At 39.1% G+C, this 16,125-nt stretch overlaps 1 protein-coding gene across 1 annotated transcript; it reads right to left on the bottom strand.

Annotated features, from left to right (window-relative positions):
- Positions 1-72: 72 nt before the first annotated feature.
- Positions 73-15,363, bottom strand: PNPT1 (polyribonucleotide nucleotidyltransferase 1). Its single transcript, XM_058021240.1, has 29 exons — positions 15,164-15,363; positions 13,755-13,815; positions 13,369-13,443; positions 12,979-13,084; positions 12,589-12,638; positions 12,062-12,125; positions 11,928-11,975; positions 11,120-11,233; positions 10,736-10,922; positions 10,473-10,524; positions 9,699-9,756; positions 9,462-9,558; positions 9,264-9,366; positions 8,406-8,476; positions 7,777-7,813; positions 6,959-7,025; positions 6,766-6,855; positions 6,442-6,495; positions 6,232-6,338; positions 5,207-5,278; positions 5,049-5,112; positions 4,424-4,507; positions 3,875-3,958; positions 3,136-3,242; positions 2,993-3,048; positions 2,231-2,309; positions 1,832-1,879; positions 1,312-1,470; positions 73-669 (listed from the first exon to the last, which is right to left on the bottom strand). The coding sequence occupies exons 1-28, from the start codon at positions 15,352-15,354 to the stop codon at positions 1,315-1,317; spliced, it is 2,382 nt and encodes a 793-aa protein (XP_057877223.1). The 5' UTR covers positions 15,355-15,363; the 3' UTR covers positions 73-669; positions 1,312-1,314.
- Between the last annotated feature and the right edge of the window lie 762 nt (positions 15,364-16,125).

Below are 16,125 nucleotides of genomic sequence, written 5' to 3'. Positions count from 1 at the left end.
AAGGATTAAGACACTCCTAATGAGAGTGTTTTAAGGAAAGATTTATCACATCAATTGTTCATTCCAAGAAAGTATTTTAATATTGATGTTTTAATTATGCATTTTAAAAGTGAATGTTAATAAACCCAGGTGATAAGGGGTGATGTTACAGCCAAGTTCTGCTCAGATATTGTAGCAGGTCTGAACATTTTGAAAGTGATGAATTAATCTAAACCAGCATCCATCATGTTAGAGGTGATTATTCTATGTCTTTATGTCTTGCTCAACATTCTTGTACACTGAAAAGCCACTAAAACTTTGGCCAAGCATACAGGATAATTCTTTCTCCCACAAAAGAGTTACTCAGCTCTTACTTCTTATATTCACAGTTTTATTTTGAGTGGATAACTCAAAAAAGAATAATTTTTAGCACTGAAATATCTTCTCAGTCCACAGAATTCCATGTTCTTGTATTCCCATCTCAGCCTTGCTACACAAGATGAAGGCATTGCTTGTTCCTGGTTTTATTTTCAAGTTTTTAATCAACTTGAAGGCTTTGAAGTTCTACATCACTTTAAGCATAAATAGTGTCTATTTTATAAATCTGATTCACTCTCATCCACCTGCAGATTCTGGAGAAGGTTCTAGCAAAGGTCACTTGTATTTTCACCAATTATCACACCTCTTTTCCTGAAAGAGAGAAAACACTTTGTAACCAACTCATTATATCAAGGTATGAGATTCAAACATGTTCCTTAAAACCAAGATTTCTTCAGTGAATTTCCCTTCTTTTAGTGCTGTCAGTCATTCCTAGAAGGCTGCCAGAGATTGCCTTGAGTTCCCACTGGTGCACTGTGCATGTGCCAATCTTGCTGTGTAACCGCTCCTGATTTTTACATCAGACACCTTCCTGTTCCAGCAGCTTTCCAAGAACAAGAAAACCCACAGAAATTTTGGGGAAAGTTGAGGCATGAGCCTTCTGACAGTCAAATACATGCTGGAAAACTACTTCCTTAAGGAAGAGCTTTGGCCATTTCATAATTGATTGAAATCTTCTCTAATCAGGAAAGCAGCTTATTTTTTGTTCTCTTCCAATACCCTGTTTGGGTTTTTCTTTAAAAGGTAGAGAAAAATGATGTTGGAGATGAACAAGTAAGTTTGTTTTGGACAGAGGGGGCTGTTTAGACTGTCAGAGACTGTCAAGGCATTCGAACCAATTTTATAATATCAAATTTCCTACAGCTACAACTCACTGCAAACCCAGACTGGCAGAATTCTTAGCAGAGCTGGCAGTGCAGCCCTGAGTCAGCTGAGCTGCCCTGCTGGCCTTACCTGTCACTGGGATGAGGTGGAAGTCTGTGGAACAGCCCCTCCCAGGACAATGCTGTTTTTATCTGTCAGGGTTTTCAGGCTGCTGCTGGCTGGGGACTGCAGGATTTTCCGGGAAAGCCTCATCCTGCCGTCGGTGGGATCACGGCCAAAGTATTTCACCTGGTAAGGGAGCACAGCAATCTCACATTGAGCAACTTCAAGAGCTGGAAATAGCATTTTCCTTCAAAGATGGGGGATAGGGTTGAAATTTTTATTAAATTTTTGATCAGTTTGATGCTAGAAATGCAATAAATAAGCATCCTTTAGCCTATATTGCTATCAAATATTCTGGCACCTAGATAGCAAGAGGATAACATTAAACAAACAACTTGAATGATCAGGCCTTTAACTAGCACAGAAAGGGAATCCAATATGGAAAAATATTTTCTTCATAAACACTAAATAAATAATTAGAAAAAAATTCAAATTTTAAAATATAAACAGTGCTTTTTTTAGCATTTTAATGTTAAAAAATAATTACCTGAATTTCTTGTCCAACTTCTAATCCCAGGGCACTAGGGTGTTTAATCTAGAACACAGCATTTTACAGAAATAAAATTATTAGTTGGTTATAAAAATCCCTTCATTCAGGGGTTCTTCATGCTACACTACAGGGGCTCAGCACTACCAAAGGAACAACAGGTTTCTGAATATTAATGGAAAAGGGTATTGCAGAGCCAAAGAACTTGCTGTAAAAACAACTGCAGCAGTCACACAGTTGATTCTTTGTAGCAGAAAGAATTACAACAAAAAAGTGCTGCTAATTATCAGCTTTTAACCTGGAAATGGGCTGTGGAACAACAGTAAGTGTGTTACAGCCATGCTAACTGGGTAAAATAAATCTAATTGACCATTTTGTACCTGTTTAAGGATGGCTTACCTTTCTTTGATCCAGCTGTGAATTATGAAGCAATACTGGGGTCATGTTTGGGTACAGTTTTACCATCACTCCAGAATCCCTGCAGCAGGAACAGCACAGTTATGTCAAAGGGCATCAAGAAAAGTCCACATTTCACTCTGCATATTGTCCCCAAAGCAAGCAAAACTTGTAAACTTCTCATAAACCAAATTTTACTCATCCCTTTTTAAAAACCTTTTATCCACCATAACATATCCACTCATTTTTCTTTAACTGAAAATAGATGAGAATTTCTTATTTCAGGGCAGTATTTCACTAATAGGTACCACCCAAAATGTAATTTTTACTAGACAAACATTGTGATGAAAAGTGGAAAGCAAATTCCTATCATCCCCTTCAGATTCAAAGATGAAAAAGGTGAAACTTTTATAATTTAGAGACATTCTAAAAACTACACAAACAGCAAAAAACCCCAGCTTTATCAGGAAACAAAATATTTTCACCAGAGTATCATAAAATATCAGAAATTATACAGGTACCAATATTCTCAGCATAAATATGGCACTCTTAAAAAAATTATTTTACATCATAATTAGGTATGTATACATACCTAATATATGATACATAATATTATATAAATAATATATACTATATATATAATATATTGTATATAATACATTGTATAGTGTATATCATATACAATATACTATATATTATATATATTATATAAAATGTAATAGCTATGTAAATAAGTTAATTTCAACTCCCAAGCACTTTTTATACCTTATTTCAGTAATTGTGGCTGTGTAAATTGCCCCAAATTCCAAATTAACTTCTTGCTGTAAAAGAAAAAAAAAAAAAGAAACCAGTAAGACAGGAAGGCACAAAGAGCAAACTCTGGAGCTAAGGCAGAAGTGTGAGCTCACATCATCCTTGCAGATCTCCCCAATGAACTCCCTGGCTTCGTGCATCGCCCCTGGCGTGGGGGCAAACACAGAATAGGTCTCCTCATCCAGCTGGCTCACAGTCACACCTGGAAAAGGGGATTGGGGACACAGTCAGGGCACACTGCACAGATTCACACTCAGAAAACACTTGCTCAGAGCAGAAGGGTTTTGCACGCTCATTAAGACCTCAGACTTCTGACATTATTTAATTCTTAATTATTAACTTCTTTATCATTATTTAATCTTGTTCAATTTAGGCATTGAACAACCCACCTCCTTGCAAATACCTCAATAAACTTGTAGGCCATAAAAGAACATAAAATTATTTTTATAATCCTTTAAAGGCTGCAAAAAAAATCCTGAATAAATGTTGAGGGTTATGAATCAATTTCCCAGAGAATTTTAATAATACTTGCATTAATAGCTAAGGGAAATGAAAGCGTTTTGGAGCCAGAATGGTAAAATTCTTGGCCCTTCTAGGAAAGGGAAATAAAATTTTTCCTCCTTTTCTCCACCCCAATCCCCTGAGAAGCATTAATCAAGTTCACCACAGCATTAAGGGTTTCAGGTCCAAAGCAGAGCATCTCCCTGTACTCTACAGATACCAGAATTTTTTCATTTCCAGTTTGCACTGAGCATTGAAAGAGCTCAACATACAAGTCTGAAACAAAGGGAAGCACGTGAGGATAAATCATCACAGGAATCAAAAATGTCTCACCAGTCTGTGCTTGAAGTTTTTTCAAGTTGTAAGCCCCAGGACCAACGAATCTTAATCTTTTTGATAATGGAACGTGGATGGTTTCTGAAAGAACATTTAAAAACCTTTGAAGTGCTAAATATAATCATCTTGAAAGCTATCACACAAAAGGGCACATTCCTGGAGCTTTTCATCTCTTACAGCTACCTGTGGTATCTGCTGAACAGGGATGTAATTACAGGCAAGAACTGAAATTAATGAAGACACAGAATAAACTCTGATGACTGTAAATTACCTTAAGCCATACTGATACACTCATCTACATCCATTCTGATTTTGTCAGAGCTTCACATAACTGCACTTAAATTGTTTTTTGGTGTACACTGAAATAGGAGTGCTGCCCCATGTGGCAATAGCAATCTCCTCAAAATAACAAAAAATAACCACAATCCCTCCACAAATTATGCCCACAGGATAAAGGCAAATATATATAACAATCAATCATTAAAAAAAGGCATTTTAAGCAGAAATATATTGTTAAAAAGCTATGAATTCACACAATAACATTACCTACAACCGGTCCACTTTCTTTTCTGTTAGGTCTGGGTTTTGCCAGTGTTTGGTTCATAATTTGTAGAATCTCCCTCTTTGCAGCTAGAGGGAATAATAATTTTAAAAAATCAGTAATTTTACATATGATTAAAAGAAATACATTAAGTTTTTGTTATACAGTAGAAAAGCATTCCTTGTCAAAACCTGTCTCCTGCCTAGCTGGAGAATGTCAGGCTGAAAGTTTTCCAACTCATTAAATCCTTAATAAACCACATAGCTTCACTTTCTCATGTGCCTCAAGAATATTTTAGCTGCACGTCAGAATACAGATGGCAGCAAGTTTCACTTGTAAATATAGCTGAATTTATGTGAAATGAGAGGAAGTTTGCTGTTATTTTTATAACATTATCCTGTTGAATTTCAACAAAGTCATGCAATGTGTGTTAGTCCCAATCATGCAATGGCTGAAGTTACTTTGAAGTTGGTTTAGAGCTTACTGATGAAGCCAAACCCATTTCATAAAGATAGGAGCTTGTTTTTCTCACAATGAGAACAAAAAATGAACAGTTAATTGTTTAGTTTCCTACAACTTAATTCCATTTATAGTATAATGAAATGGGTGTAAATGCAAGAACAGACCTACCTGTAGCTTGCTGAATAGCTTCCACCACAATTTTTATTGGTATTCCTGGCAGCTTCAGATCAACCTGACATGAGAAGAATTAAGTGCCATCAACATGTCAGAAAATCTCTTTTAATACTCTCAGAGTTTCACTTGAGGAAAATTCCAGCTCACAATACCTGCAGTGCAGTTATCCCTTTATTGGTGCCTGCCATCTTGAAATCCATATCTCCATAGTAATCTTCAATTCCCTGCCAGCACACACAGACAAAACCAAGTTGGAGTAATTTTCTCCACTATGCCAAAAGTACAGAGGAATTACTTTTGAGAGACTTCCAAGTTTTCTTCAGCTTTATTTTGCTGTTCAGGATTAACTGTTCCTTTCTCTCCTTGGAAATCAAGAGTTTTTGTGGACAAGTTTCTCATCCACAGCTAATCTTATGCTGCCAGTGGCTGCACATTTTCCTCCCCAGCCCCTCTCCCAAGTGCTCATTCTCCCCCAATATGCAGTGTCTTTCAGTAAATTATTCATCTTTTTCTACCATGAGAAAAGACAAAATTAATTGGAAGGAGAAAGCTGATGAATGCTTAAATAACTAAAAACATGAAAAGTAAGAAACATGACTGGACATATCATACAAATTTTTCAAAATGAGGGAGAAATTTGGGTGATGAAACAAAAGATGAAACAAATTTTTCCAGGAGTTTTGGTGGTGTTTGCATGGGTCAAAGAGATGAGAATCTTGACTCCATGTTTCAAAAGGCTGATTTATTATTTTATTTTATATTATACTAAAAGAAAATTATATACTAAAACTATACTAAAAGAATAGAAGAAAGGGTTTCATCAGAAGGCTTGAAAGGAATAGAACAGAATTGGAATGATAATAAAATCTTGTGACTGATCAGAGAGTCTGAGACAGCTGGACTATGACTGACCATTAATTAGAAACAACCACATGAGGCCAATCAAAGATGCACCTTTTATCCACAGCAGCAGATAATCATGGTTTACATCTAATTTCTGAGGCCTCTCAGCATCTCAGGAGAAAAATCCTGTCAAAGTGATTTTTCATAAAATACATCCATGACAAGGAGTGATGTTCTGGAACTGACTGGGTGGAAGGTTCCCGAAGAAGCCACAAGAGGTATTTCCCAGCAGTGAGCAGCAGCAATTTTAGGAGGAGGATGTGAGAGCACTCACCAGGATGTCTGTCAGCAAGCGATAATCCTCAATGTCCCCCTTGCCCTGACTGCACTTGGTAACCAGGCCTATGGCTACACCTGCCACTGCATTTGACACTGGAACTCCTAGGAGAGGCACAAAAATACATTTCAGAAGCCTTTGGTCATGTCCAGATCCTGCAGCACATTATCACATGTGGTTTATCCTTGTGAGTGCTTTATTTTGTACCTGCATCCATTAATGCTAAACTTCCACCGCACGCAGAAGCCATTGAGGAGGAGCCTGGAGTTGGAATACAGGAAAAAAACAGGATTAAACACTGAAAAATGGGTCTCAATACAAGCTATTTTCCTCATCCTGTAGCATAAGAATGCCTCCAAATACCATTTTGAAAGCTCCATTCTTCATGAACGTGCTTTTTATTTTAAAATATTTCAGGTGATAGTTTTAAGAACATTTAAACTGAAATCTATTATTTAGCATGCCTATAAATGAAGTTTGTCAAACAAATTTAGTCTCCAGCCTCGGTTAGAAACAAGAAAATCCTAATACCATTGGATTCCAAGACTTCAGAAGTAACTCTGATTGTGAATGGGAAATCCTGGGGTATAACTGGTTTCAAAGCTCGTTCTGCCAGTGCACCTGTTAAAAAAAACCCAACAAAATAACCACTAAGTGATCCATAAATAAAAATCAGATAAAATACTGGAACTTTCAGCATGGCATTTCTCTAGTCTGGACTTACCATGTCCAAGCTCCCTCCTGTTCATCACAGTAACTTTGCCAATCTCATTGGTTGCATAAGGTGGAAACTATGAAACAAAAAAACGTGCACACACAAAATTAACCTGCTTTTCTTTTCCATTTTAAAACATCCACTTAGACAAAAACATCTTCAAAATTTTGGTGCATCTCAAAGTAAATATACATTAAAAATAAAATAATCAAACCACCACATGACTTCTATCAGTCACTTGGTTTGCAAACCAGGACCAGTTTAGGTAATGTTTAGTAAATGTTTTATTTCCACAAAAGAGAATAAAGCAGTAGCAAGGTAGCTAAGAGAGAACACAAGAAGCTTCCTCCAAAGGAACTTGTCAAACCACCTAGCAGAAATGTTATTTCTGTCAGAGATAATGGAACAAGATCTGCCTGTTGCCTGTAGGAAACACTTTGGGCAAGCTCCAAAGGCTGAGAGAGATCCAAGATGTAAAAGCATTTATTTACTATTGCTGTGCCATGTCAGCTGAACATATTAATAGAGCTTACTAAAAATAATAGCACAGGTTAATCCTGCTTTCAGAAAGAACCTGTTCTGAAGGAGCTCACCTAATGTTATGGCATGAAAAGCCTGTATAAACTGGCAATTTACAAATTACCTGCTGCTTTTCAGGAAACCAGCACTTCTGCTCATATAAATTGATGCATGAATTAGCATAAATACATTTTAGCAAATCTAGAGCTAATTTATGACCTTGGAAGTGATCAACTGCACCTTTACAAGCAAGACATGAAGCCCTTCTATCAATCATGCAGAAAGTTGTAACACAGGAGAAGTCTCACCTCATAATGCAGCATGAAGTTTTTATCTTTAATTCCACTATTAATTAAAAACAAGATCATGTCAAAACAGGGGCAACTAAATGTGTTACACATAACAGGTAATTCAAACTAATTACAAATGGACCCAGCCAAAGCCAACAAATCAATACATTGCTGATCACCCACAGCTACCAAAATTAGAGAATATTACAAACTCTTCCAGGGAACAAAGATTTAACTACAGTAAAGCTGAGACATTAAAATGTAAAAGCTCCCACACTGGGATGAAATCACTGGGGTGACATCACTGCAATGTGGCTCTAAGGGAACCAATTTCACTTCAGCAAGGAAGTGTTCAAAGCACAAGGACCAGCTTGCTACATCCCAAGTTCAGTTTTCCATAAATATTTTAAATACATAAACCAGACTGGATGTCACTTGTCACACTCTCCAGTTTCAAATGTGGGCTATGGAATTAATGTCACCCTAACACAAACCCATGCCATGATCTCTGGAAAGCAGTCCACTTCAAAGTCTAATTTTACACATTTTTCAGTCCCAAAAAAGTAACTATGTGGAAGTTGAAGGGGATTTTATGATTAAATGTTCATCCTCTTGTTACTACTGCCAAAGCACCAAGACATACATACCTCACTGCTGTGGAGATAACATCTGACTTGACACTGGACTCTAGAGAGTCAAATGTAACTGTACACAGAACCTAAAATGAAAATGAGCTAAAGTAAAATATAAACCCCTCTTAAAGCCTTGCAGCCTTCAAAAATGTTACTGTTTATGAAGAATCAAAAAGAACAAGTCCAGCAGCACATGAGATGCCATCAGCTACCACTTGTAGAACCTTTTTTCTCTATCACACAAACTTACTCCTAGTCTGCAAAGACCACACATTCTTACAAGCAATCCCATTTAAAAATATTAATTTAATGCTGCTTAAGTAGGAGCCAAGAGCAGTTTGCTCCCTAAGAAAGATGTAAGAGACAGGGCCAGCTGCAGGCACAATGTTGTTTGTGCCTGTTTCCCACATGGACTTGCAGTGGGTGTTATTTTTAGTGGGATAAGAGGGGACAACACTGAGGAGTAAATCACTGAACTGCCACCCTAAATCAGTGCAATAAGAACTCAGATCTATGGCTGACAGTCCTCTAGCAAAGGGAGCTATAAAAGTACAGAAGACCAAATCTCAAATATGATCTTACTTCAATCCACCCAACAGCTGACACTTTTGGCAAAGAAGAGAAAAAAATCCTCTCATTATTGCAATTTTTTGGGTAAAATTTCCCTATTTGGCTCAGGTTGCATATGAAGCTGCTTTTAAAAGATTTCTCATGAGGTGCCCAATTTAGCAGTGCCCTACACACCAATGTGCTTCCCAACCCACACACTTCTGCTTCTTGCTATTTAAATGTGAAGAGAAAAAGGAAACCTGGCATTTAATCTGCCAGCTTTTGATAGTTCATTGATCATTTCTGATGTTTAAGTGACACTACCTGTGTTTGACCTCTCTGAAACAAGGCTGATCCATGAAGCATTTTGAACATGTTCACTTCACATTTAATGTCTCTGAGGGAAGTCAAATCTCTCCCATCACACCTGAAGTAACAAAGAGAGATGAAGAGATCAGTTCAACCACAGTCTTTGATTAAAAGCTGACAGAAATATTATCAGTAGGAGTTTGACACACCCACCTTCTATATTCATTTAGCACAAGATTTCTAAAAATGTCCTTTGAAACCACATTGAAAGATTCCATGATTTCGTAAGGCTCAGCCTCCGGAAATTTTTCTGGGTATAGAAAAGAAATTGTTGGGAATTGATTTTATAGAACTTTTACTAAAATAGCTTTCAACAAAGAGTTAGATACTCTAACTCCAAGCAGTGCTACCTCCATTAAAGCATTCTTAAAATATTAACAAAAGTGATACCTTTCAGCTGTTCTTCTGTTTCAAGCCTTATTTTGTTGATTGCCTCATCTCTCGAAATCTAGAACAGAGGATTTGCAACCAGTTAACTCTACAGGGCAGAACAACAACTGAGGTTTGGGGCTGTTTGGTTTAAAGATCTGCAAAAATTTAAGGAATAAGGAACAGAACGGTCACACAAATTGAAAAATCAATAATGAGGTTGGAAGGGACCTCAAGGGTTGTGTGGTCCAACCTTTTTCTTGGCAAGAGCAGTCTAGACAAGATGGCCCAGCACCCTCCCCATCTGAATCCTAAAAATGTCCCACACTGGGCAATCCACCTCTTCCCTGGGGAGATAATCCAGTGACTGAGAATTTCTCCCAAGCAGAACATTGCTCTTGTGCCCAGCCAGAACTTTCAGGAGTGGCCTGCATCCAACTTCTCCTCTTTCTTTCCATGTGACTCGTTTGGAAAAGGGAGTCTCCACCTCCATATAATACAAGCAAATATTCTGGTCAGGTTAAAAACTTAGAGAAAAATTAATTATTATTACAAATAGATGCAGGGAAGAAGACAAGCTTAAATTACAGTAGCACTGAGGTTGGAAAAAGGCCCTGAAATCATCAAATCCAACCTATGATCACCACATTGTCAACCAGGCCATGGCACATCCAGTGTTTCCTTAGAACACCTCCAGGGACAGAGCTTGAGCTAAAAGCTTAAAGAACTCTATCCTCCTACAGTTTCATTATTACATTAACTCAAAAAATAATTATATCAAAAGTCATTACTTACTTTATCATGGCTTGAATCTGTGAACACTGCATAGATCTTGTTAGAAGCAAGCCTTTAGGGAGAAAAGGAAAAATTTTTGAAAATACAACTTAAAAAACACAAAAACACTTCTATAATCAGGTTTTGCGTTTTTTTTTCTTTCTTTCTTTTTTTTTTTTTTTTTGAGGACTAAATGTTTGAAAATTATTTAGTGAAATACCAATCTGGTGAAAGCACCAGACTCACAAACATTCCTACATCTGCATTACTTGTTCTGAACTTACTTCTTTGCAAGTTCCACGATCTCTTCAGGAGCAACAAATAATTTCTGGACAGTTCTCTTGACCACCCCCCGCTCCTTCACCAGCTGCTGGATGCCCTGGATGATGTGCTGGGTCTGCTTCACCCCCACTTTGATGGCATGGCAGAAATCTTGCTGCAAGATGTTCTCAGCAGTTGCTTCCAACATAACTGGCAATGGAAAGTTAAAAATTCAGTGAATTCCTGTTTCATTGTTCAAGAGCAATCTAACATTAAACTGCATAAATATGACGAAATCTACTTAAAAAAAAAGTTACCTATCACTGTTGTATAAAAATCCACATTTCAAAGGTAAGGAAAACATCTGCACAGATTTCCAAGCCTTCAAAAGACAACAATTCACTTACCAACTTGATTTTGTGCAGCTCCAGCAACAACTAAATTTAGAGTACTAGAGGCCATCTCTTTCCTAGTTGGATTGATAACAGTCTCTCCATCCACCAGCCCCACCCTCACTGCACCTGCAAAGAAACTCCACAAAGTCATTTATTATTATAATAATTACCTTCTTTAAGGCATCACTGTACTTTGAGAGTTACACAGCTAATAACAATAATTAAAGCTACAGACTAATTTAAAAATATCAGCACGTTGACTGGATATTAAGAACTAATCTAGAAGACAAAATCACCTATTCTGTTTTTATTTTGAGTATTATCACTGGGTAGGGAAAATAATGCCAGTATTTCACACAATGCTGTGAGTGTACTGGGAGTTTTTTTGTTATTTCAGCACATATTTTCTAGGAAAAAAAAAAAAGGCAGCTGAAGTTGTTCAATATTTGTTCTTGGGTAGATCTTTTCTCTTCCCAGAAAATACTCACAAGGAAATAAATCTCTTGTTGAATTCCTTGAGGAAAAGTATTCTCAAGCAGTTATTTTCCAAAAAATGCTTTTCAATGAATATGGTTCTCTTAAGAGAAAATTACTTTATTGGTCTCTATAGTACACTATTTCCATATTGTATTTCCTCTCAAAAGTGCATTTAGTCCAGGAAAAAAGAATCCCTTGCAATAATCTTATCCATGGTAAAATTATTTCCAATGCTTGAAGTTTAATGTTTAGATTCAGCTTCTACTTAAAAAAAAACAAAGTGCCATCTGTGGAAATCTTCCATTCCATTAAAATCACCCATCATTTAAGAATATTTACTTACCAATAGGACCATTCCAGGGGATGTCAGACAAGGCAAGTGCTGCAGAAGCTGAAAGGAAGACAAAAATCTGGATTAGGAAAAAACCTGATCTCATTAAATCCCACCAAAGCACCAATTTCTCACAGCCTTCTTACCTCCATTAATTGCCAGAATATCAGGATCATTGACACCATCTACTGCTAAAAGATTACAAAGGATCTGGCATAAGATAAAAGACAATGAATCATTTTGACCTATACATTTTTATTAGCTGTCAATACAAAGCTAAGGACAGTAAAAAACCCCAGGTATCTACACAAGTCTATATTTCACAGGGAAATGTTTTCAGGTATTTAAAATAGAAAGCTGACAATAAAGCCCTATTAATGGATAATATTGTATCACATCATATATAAAATATTTACTATTAGTATCTTTCCTCTGTTGTACAGAGGAGATGTTGATTTTGTTCTTGCCCCTTGACAACAAAATTCAGAAAATAAGATGTAATAATAAATAAAGACAAGGATATTACAGACTAAAAAGCAACATTACACTTGTTTGTGAAGAGCAAACCCCTCCTTGATGTTAACAAAAATGATTTTTCTTAAAACAGGGCCTGAATAATGACATTTTCCTTGGCCATATCCAAGTTTTCCATTTTGAAGGTGGCGTGACCTACCTGTGTATCATAAAAGTAGCCTGCTGGGAAGAGAGGTCTGATTGAGCGATCTGCAAAGGACATAATCAAACTTTTCATAAAAATTCATAAGAATTTGGGTTTCAGCAATTAATATTCAGCTTGTCCTGAAATGACCCCACAAGAAACTGACAAAATGGGGGTTAAAAACAAAAAGAAAGAATAGTGGAGAACCCAGAAATGTATTAAATGTATTTAGCATGACATATATAACCTTAAAATTTCAATCATACTGATAAATAAATTACATGTTTGTTTTCTGACAGCATTATAAATGGTATTTATAATAGCATTATAAATAGTATTTTCAAACACTCACAAGAAAATGACAACATTTTTAAAGTACATTGTAGATAAAAGGTTTCAGCCTACCTATTACTCTGCTTGTAAGAATTTCCTTATCAGTGGAACCAAGCTCTCTTCTTAGATAGTTTGTAGGAATTCTTCCTGCTGCAGCAGCTTTCTGCCTGTAGTCAACCTTCCAAAGCAAATTCATGATTAATGACAACTGATTATTTACTGCAGAGCCACAGAAACCCTCACAAGGGACCCAACAGGGATCCTTTTTATCATTTTATTTTATCATCAACTGCAATTCTGAAGTCCAGACTCTGCCATCTACTCTTTGCATTCCCCACTCCCCCCAGCATCCTGAACTCCACTGTTTAAGGACTATGGCTGCTAAGTTCATCATTGATTAGCACAAAACTAATTCTTAGTACTTAATACTTTGTACTTACTTAATTAATCATTAGCACTTACCACTAATGGCATAAACTGAGAAGGAGAGGGCCTGGTTTTGCTGACTGCTGTGACCATCACTGCTGTGTCACCTAGCTGGGTTAAGAAAAATAGGTAAAAACTGAAGCTATCTGAAAAGAAAATAATTCCCAATGTTCTAAATTTATTTACAAACCAGTAATTCTTAAGAATTATACTCTGCAGAAAGCCACCACATAAATCCACAGCTCATGCCCTGTTTTTGCTTTTCAGACTTAATTTTTTCCTATAAAATACAGCTGTCCCTTTGTTAGGGATGAAGTTGCCACTTGAAGCTCTATATCCCACAGGCTCTGATGCCCAACCAATGACTTTCAAGATTCAGGAATTTTGAAGCTGCACAAATTTCGGCTATTTTTTGTTTTTACCTGAACAACAGCAGATCCATCTGCAAACTTGGCAAGTTTGCCAGAAGACAGCTCCATCTTTCTAAAGGAAAGAAAGAACCTGTTACACAATTTTATAGTGAGTTCATGCACATTTCCCAGCAATTTCTGCATTCATCTGTAGCCCCAGCTGCACAGAATAAAGGCTGTGCTTCACAGGAGATACAAAAATCCTCTTAGATATAAAAATTGAAAGTCTTTGAGCAAAAGTGACCAAATCCACTTAAATTTCAAGTGTCCTGCTTCCTTTACCTTGAAGCAAAGCCTTTTAACTATCCCAAGGATTAGAAAGGTGAAGCATCACCTGCTCCAGCTGGGGTTTAGTCAGTGGAAAACACCCTCAAGGCTGAGGGGAGCTGATTGAACACTTCCCAGCACAGCGGCAGAGTATTCCCTCCTTTGTGGCAGAGAAAGGACAGCAACAAGGCAATGAGGACACACTTGACAGCAATATATAAAAATATGGATTATTTATTCCAGGGGTGTGCTGGGTGCTACTGCACAAGGCCAGCAAACCTGATTTTCCATTATTTATACACAGAAATCCAGAGCTGATCCCTTCCCAAGCACAGCCCCTCTACTATGACTAGTCAGTAATTTCTATACAAGTTATCCCAGGCAAAACGTTCACATGCTCAGGGGAACACCTGGGCAAGGCCCTTATGACCTGTAGGTGTGATTTTTATTGTTACAATGAATACAATTCAGCTGTAGAGTCACAGGATGGTTTGGGTGGGAAAGGATCCTGAACATTATTGAGTTCCACCCCTCCAGTACCCCAGGTTGCTCCAAGCCCCATCCAACCTGGCTTTAAACACATCCAGGGATGGGGCAGCCAGAGATTCTCTGTGCCAGGATCTCACAGGGAACATTCTTCCCCTAATATCCCACCTATACTTACTGCCTTACAATTTTAACCCGTTCCCCCTTGTCCTGTCACTGCACCTTTCCAGGCAGCTCCCTTCAGCTCCTGGAAGGCCACAATTAGATCACCCCAAAGCTTTTCTTCTCCAGGCTGAACAATCCCAATTCTCTCAGCCTTTCCTGACCAGAAAGGTCTCCATTCCTCTGATCAGCTTGGTGGCATGGAATATTTTGCTAAATTGGCAATGTACACCGGGACATCCATCAAGGTCTTCATTTATAACATCCTTGGAGCTCCTCAGCCCCTGACTCAGCCATGACAGGGCTGATCCCACTGCTGCGGGCTCCCTTCTTGCTTGGCAGCCCACCAAGACCCGACACCAAAGAACGTCCCGCCTGAGGATAAGCTCAGTTATAACCTCAGATAACCTGCACACATCCCGCATATTTTGCATCAGTTTTCCCTCACGTTAGTCTTGTTCTCCAGCGGGGCCAGTGCTCGGCCGTGCCGCCCCCACACCCCTCACCTGCCGCCCACCTCCACCGTCACGGCCCTCCCGGGCCCGGGTTTGGGCCCTGCCGCGGCGCCGCGGGCACACAGCCAGGGCAGGGCGGGCCGGCCCGGGGGCAGGAGCCGCCGCCACCGCGCCGCGGCCCCGCCGCCATCCCGGGCCAGCGCGCCCAGCGCGGCGCGGCCGCAGCTCGTGGCGGCCGCCATAGCGCCCCCGGCAGGAAAGGGCGGCCGCGCGATTGGCTGGGGGCAGCGGCGCCGCGCAGTGAGAGCGGAGCGGATTGGCCGAGGCGCCGCCGCGCCGCTTTCGGTTCCGTACGGGCGCTACAGCGGCTGAGGAGGGTCAGGCAGCGCAGAGCGCGCCAGTGCCGCCGCTCCGCCTCTCCCGAATCCTGAGGTGAAAAGCGGCAGAAAAAGCTCCGACATAGCGCCTGAGGCGGCTATGGAGCCACCTCGGGCTGGAATCTGAGGAAAAGCCGCTTGAACGGGGACTCGGAGCGAGAAGAGGACACCGGCACCGGGCTGCGCCCTCAGCAGTCCCGGAGGGTTGGTAACGGCACCGGCTGAGGGGCCCCACCCTGCCTGAGGGGCGGCCCCACGGCCGGCTGGGATTCGTGAGGGGAAAAATACCTGCCTTTGGGATTAATTTACTCCGCAAACCTTGTTCTGTAATACACCCACAAAAAAAAAAAAACCCTAAAAACCAAAAACAAACCCCAAACAAACAAACAAACAAACCAACCTTCAATAACACCACCCAAAAAACAACCAGGAAAAAAAATACCAAAAAACCCCAAACAACAACAGCAACAAAAAAATCACACCAAAAAACCCACAAAAATCCAAAACAACAAAAAACACCAAAAAAACAAACAAACAAACAAAAAACCCCCCCAGAAACAAACAATAAACCCCAAAAGAACCCTAAAAAACAACCACAAAAAACAACCAAAACAAAACAACCTCTCCCCACCCCCC

Source organism: Melospiza georgiana, chromosome 3 (genome assembly GCF_028018845.1).
Source record: "Melospiza georgiana isolate bMelGeo1 chromosome 3, bMelGeo1.pri, whole genome shotgun sequence".
Taxonomy (NCBI): Eukaryota; Metazoa; Chordata; class Aves; order Passeriformes; family Passerellidae; genus Melospiza; species Melospiza georgiana.
Note: the sequence above shows the minus strand (reverse complement) of the source record. Positions and strands in the feature narration are given on the sequence as shown.

What these genes read in the sequence shown, in the direction of transcription:
- PNPT1 (XM_058021240.1), bottom strand. Translation starts at nt 15,354, where the DNA reads ATGGCGGCCGCCACGAGCTGCGGCCGCGCCGCGCTGGGCGCGCTGGCC. An exon ending in TATTCTGGCAATTAATGGAG is followed by an intron (nt 11,976 to 12,061) that starts GTAAGAAGGCTG and finishes TCTTCCTTTCAG; the next exon opens with CTTCTGCAGCACTTGCCTTG. An exon ending in GCCACAATTACTGAAATAAG is followed by an intron (nt 2,310 to 2,992) that starts GTATAAAAAGTG and finishes TTCCTGCTGCAG; the next exon opens with GGATTCTGGAGTGATGGTAA.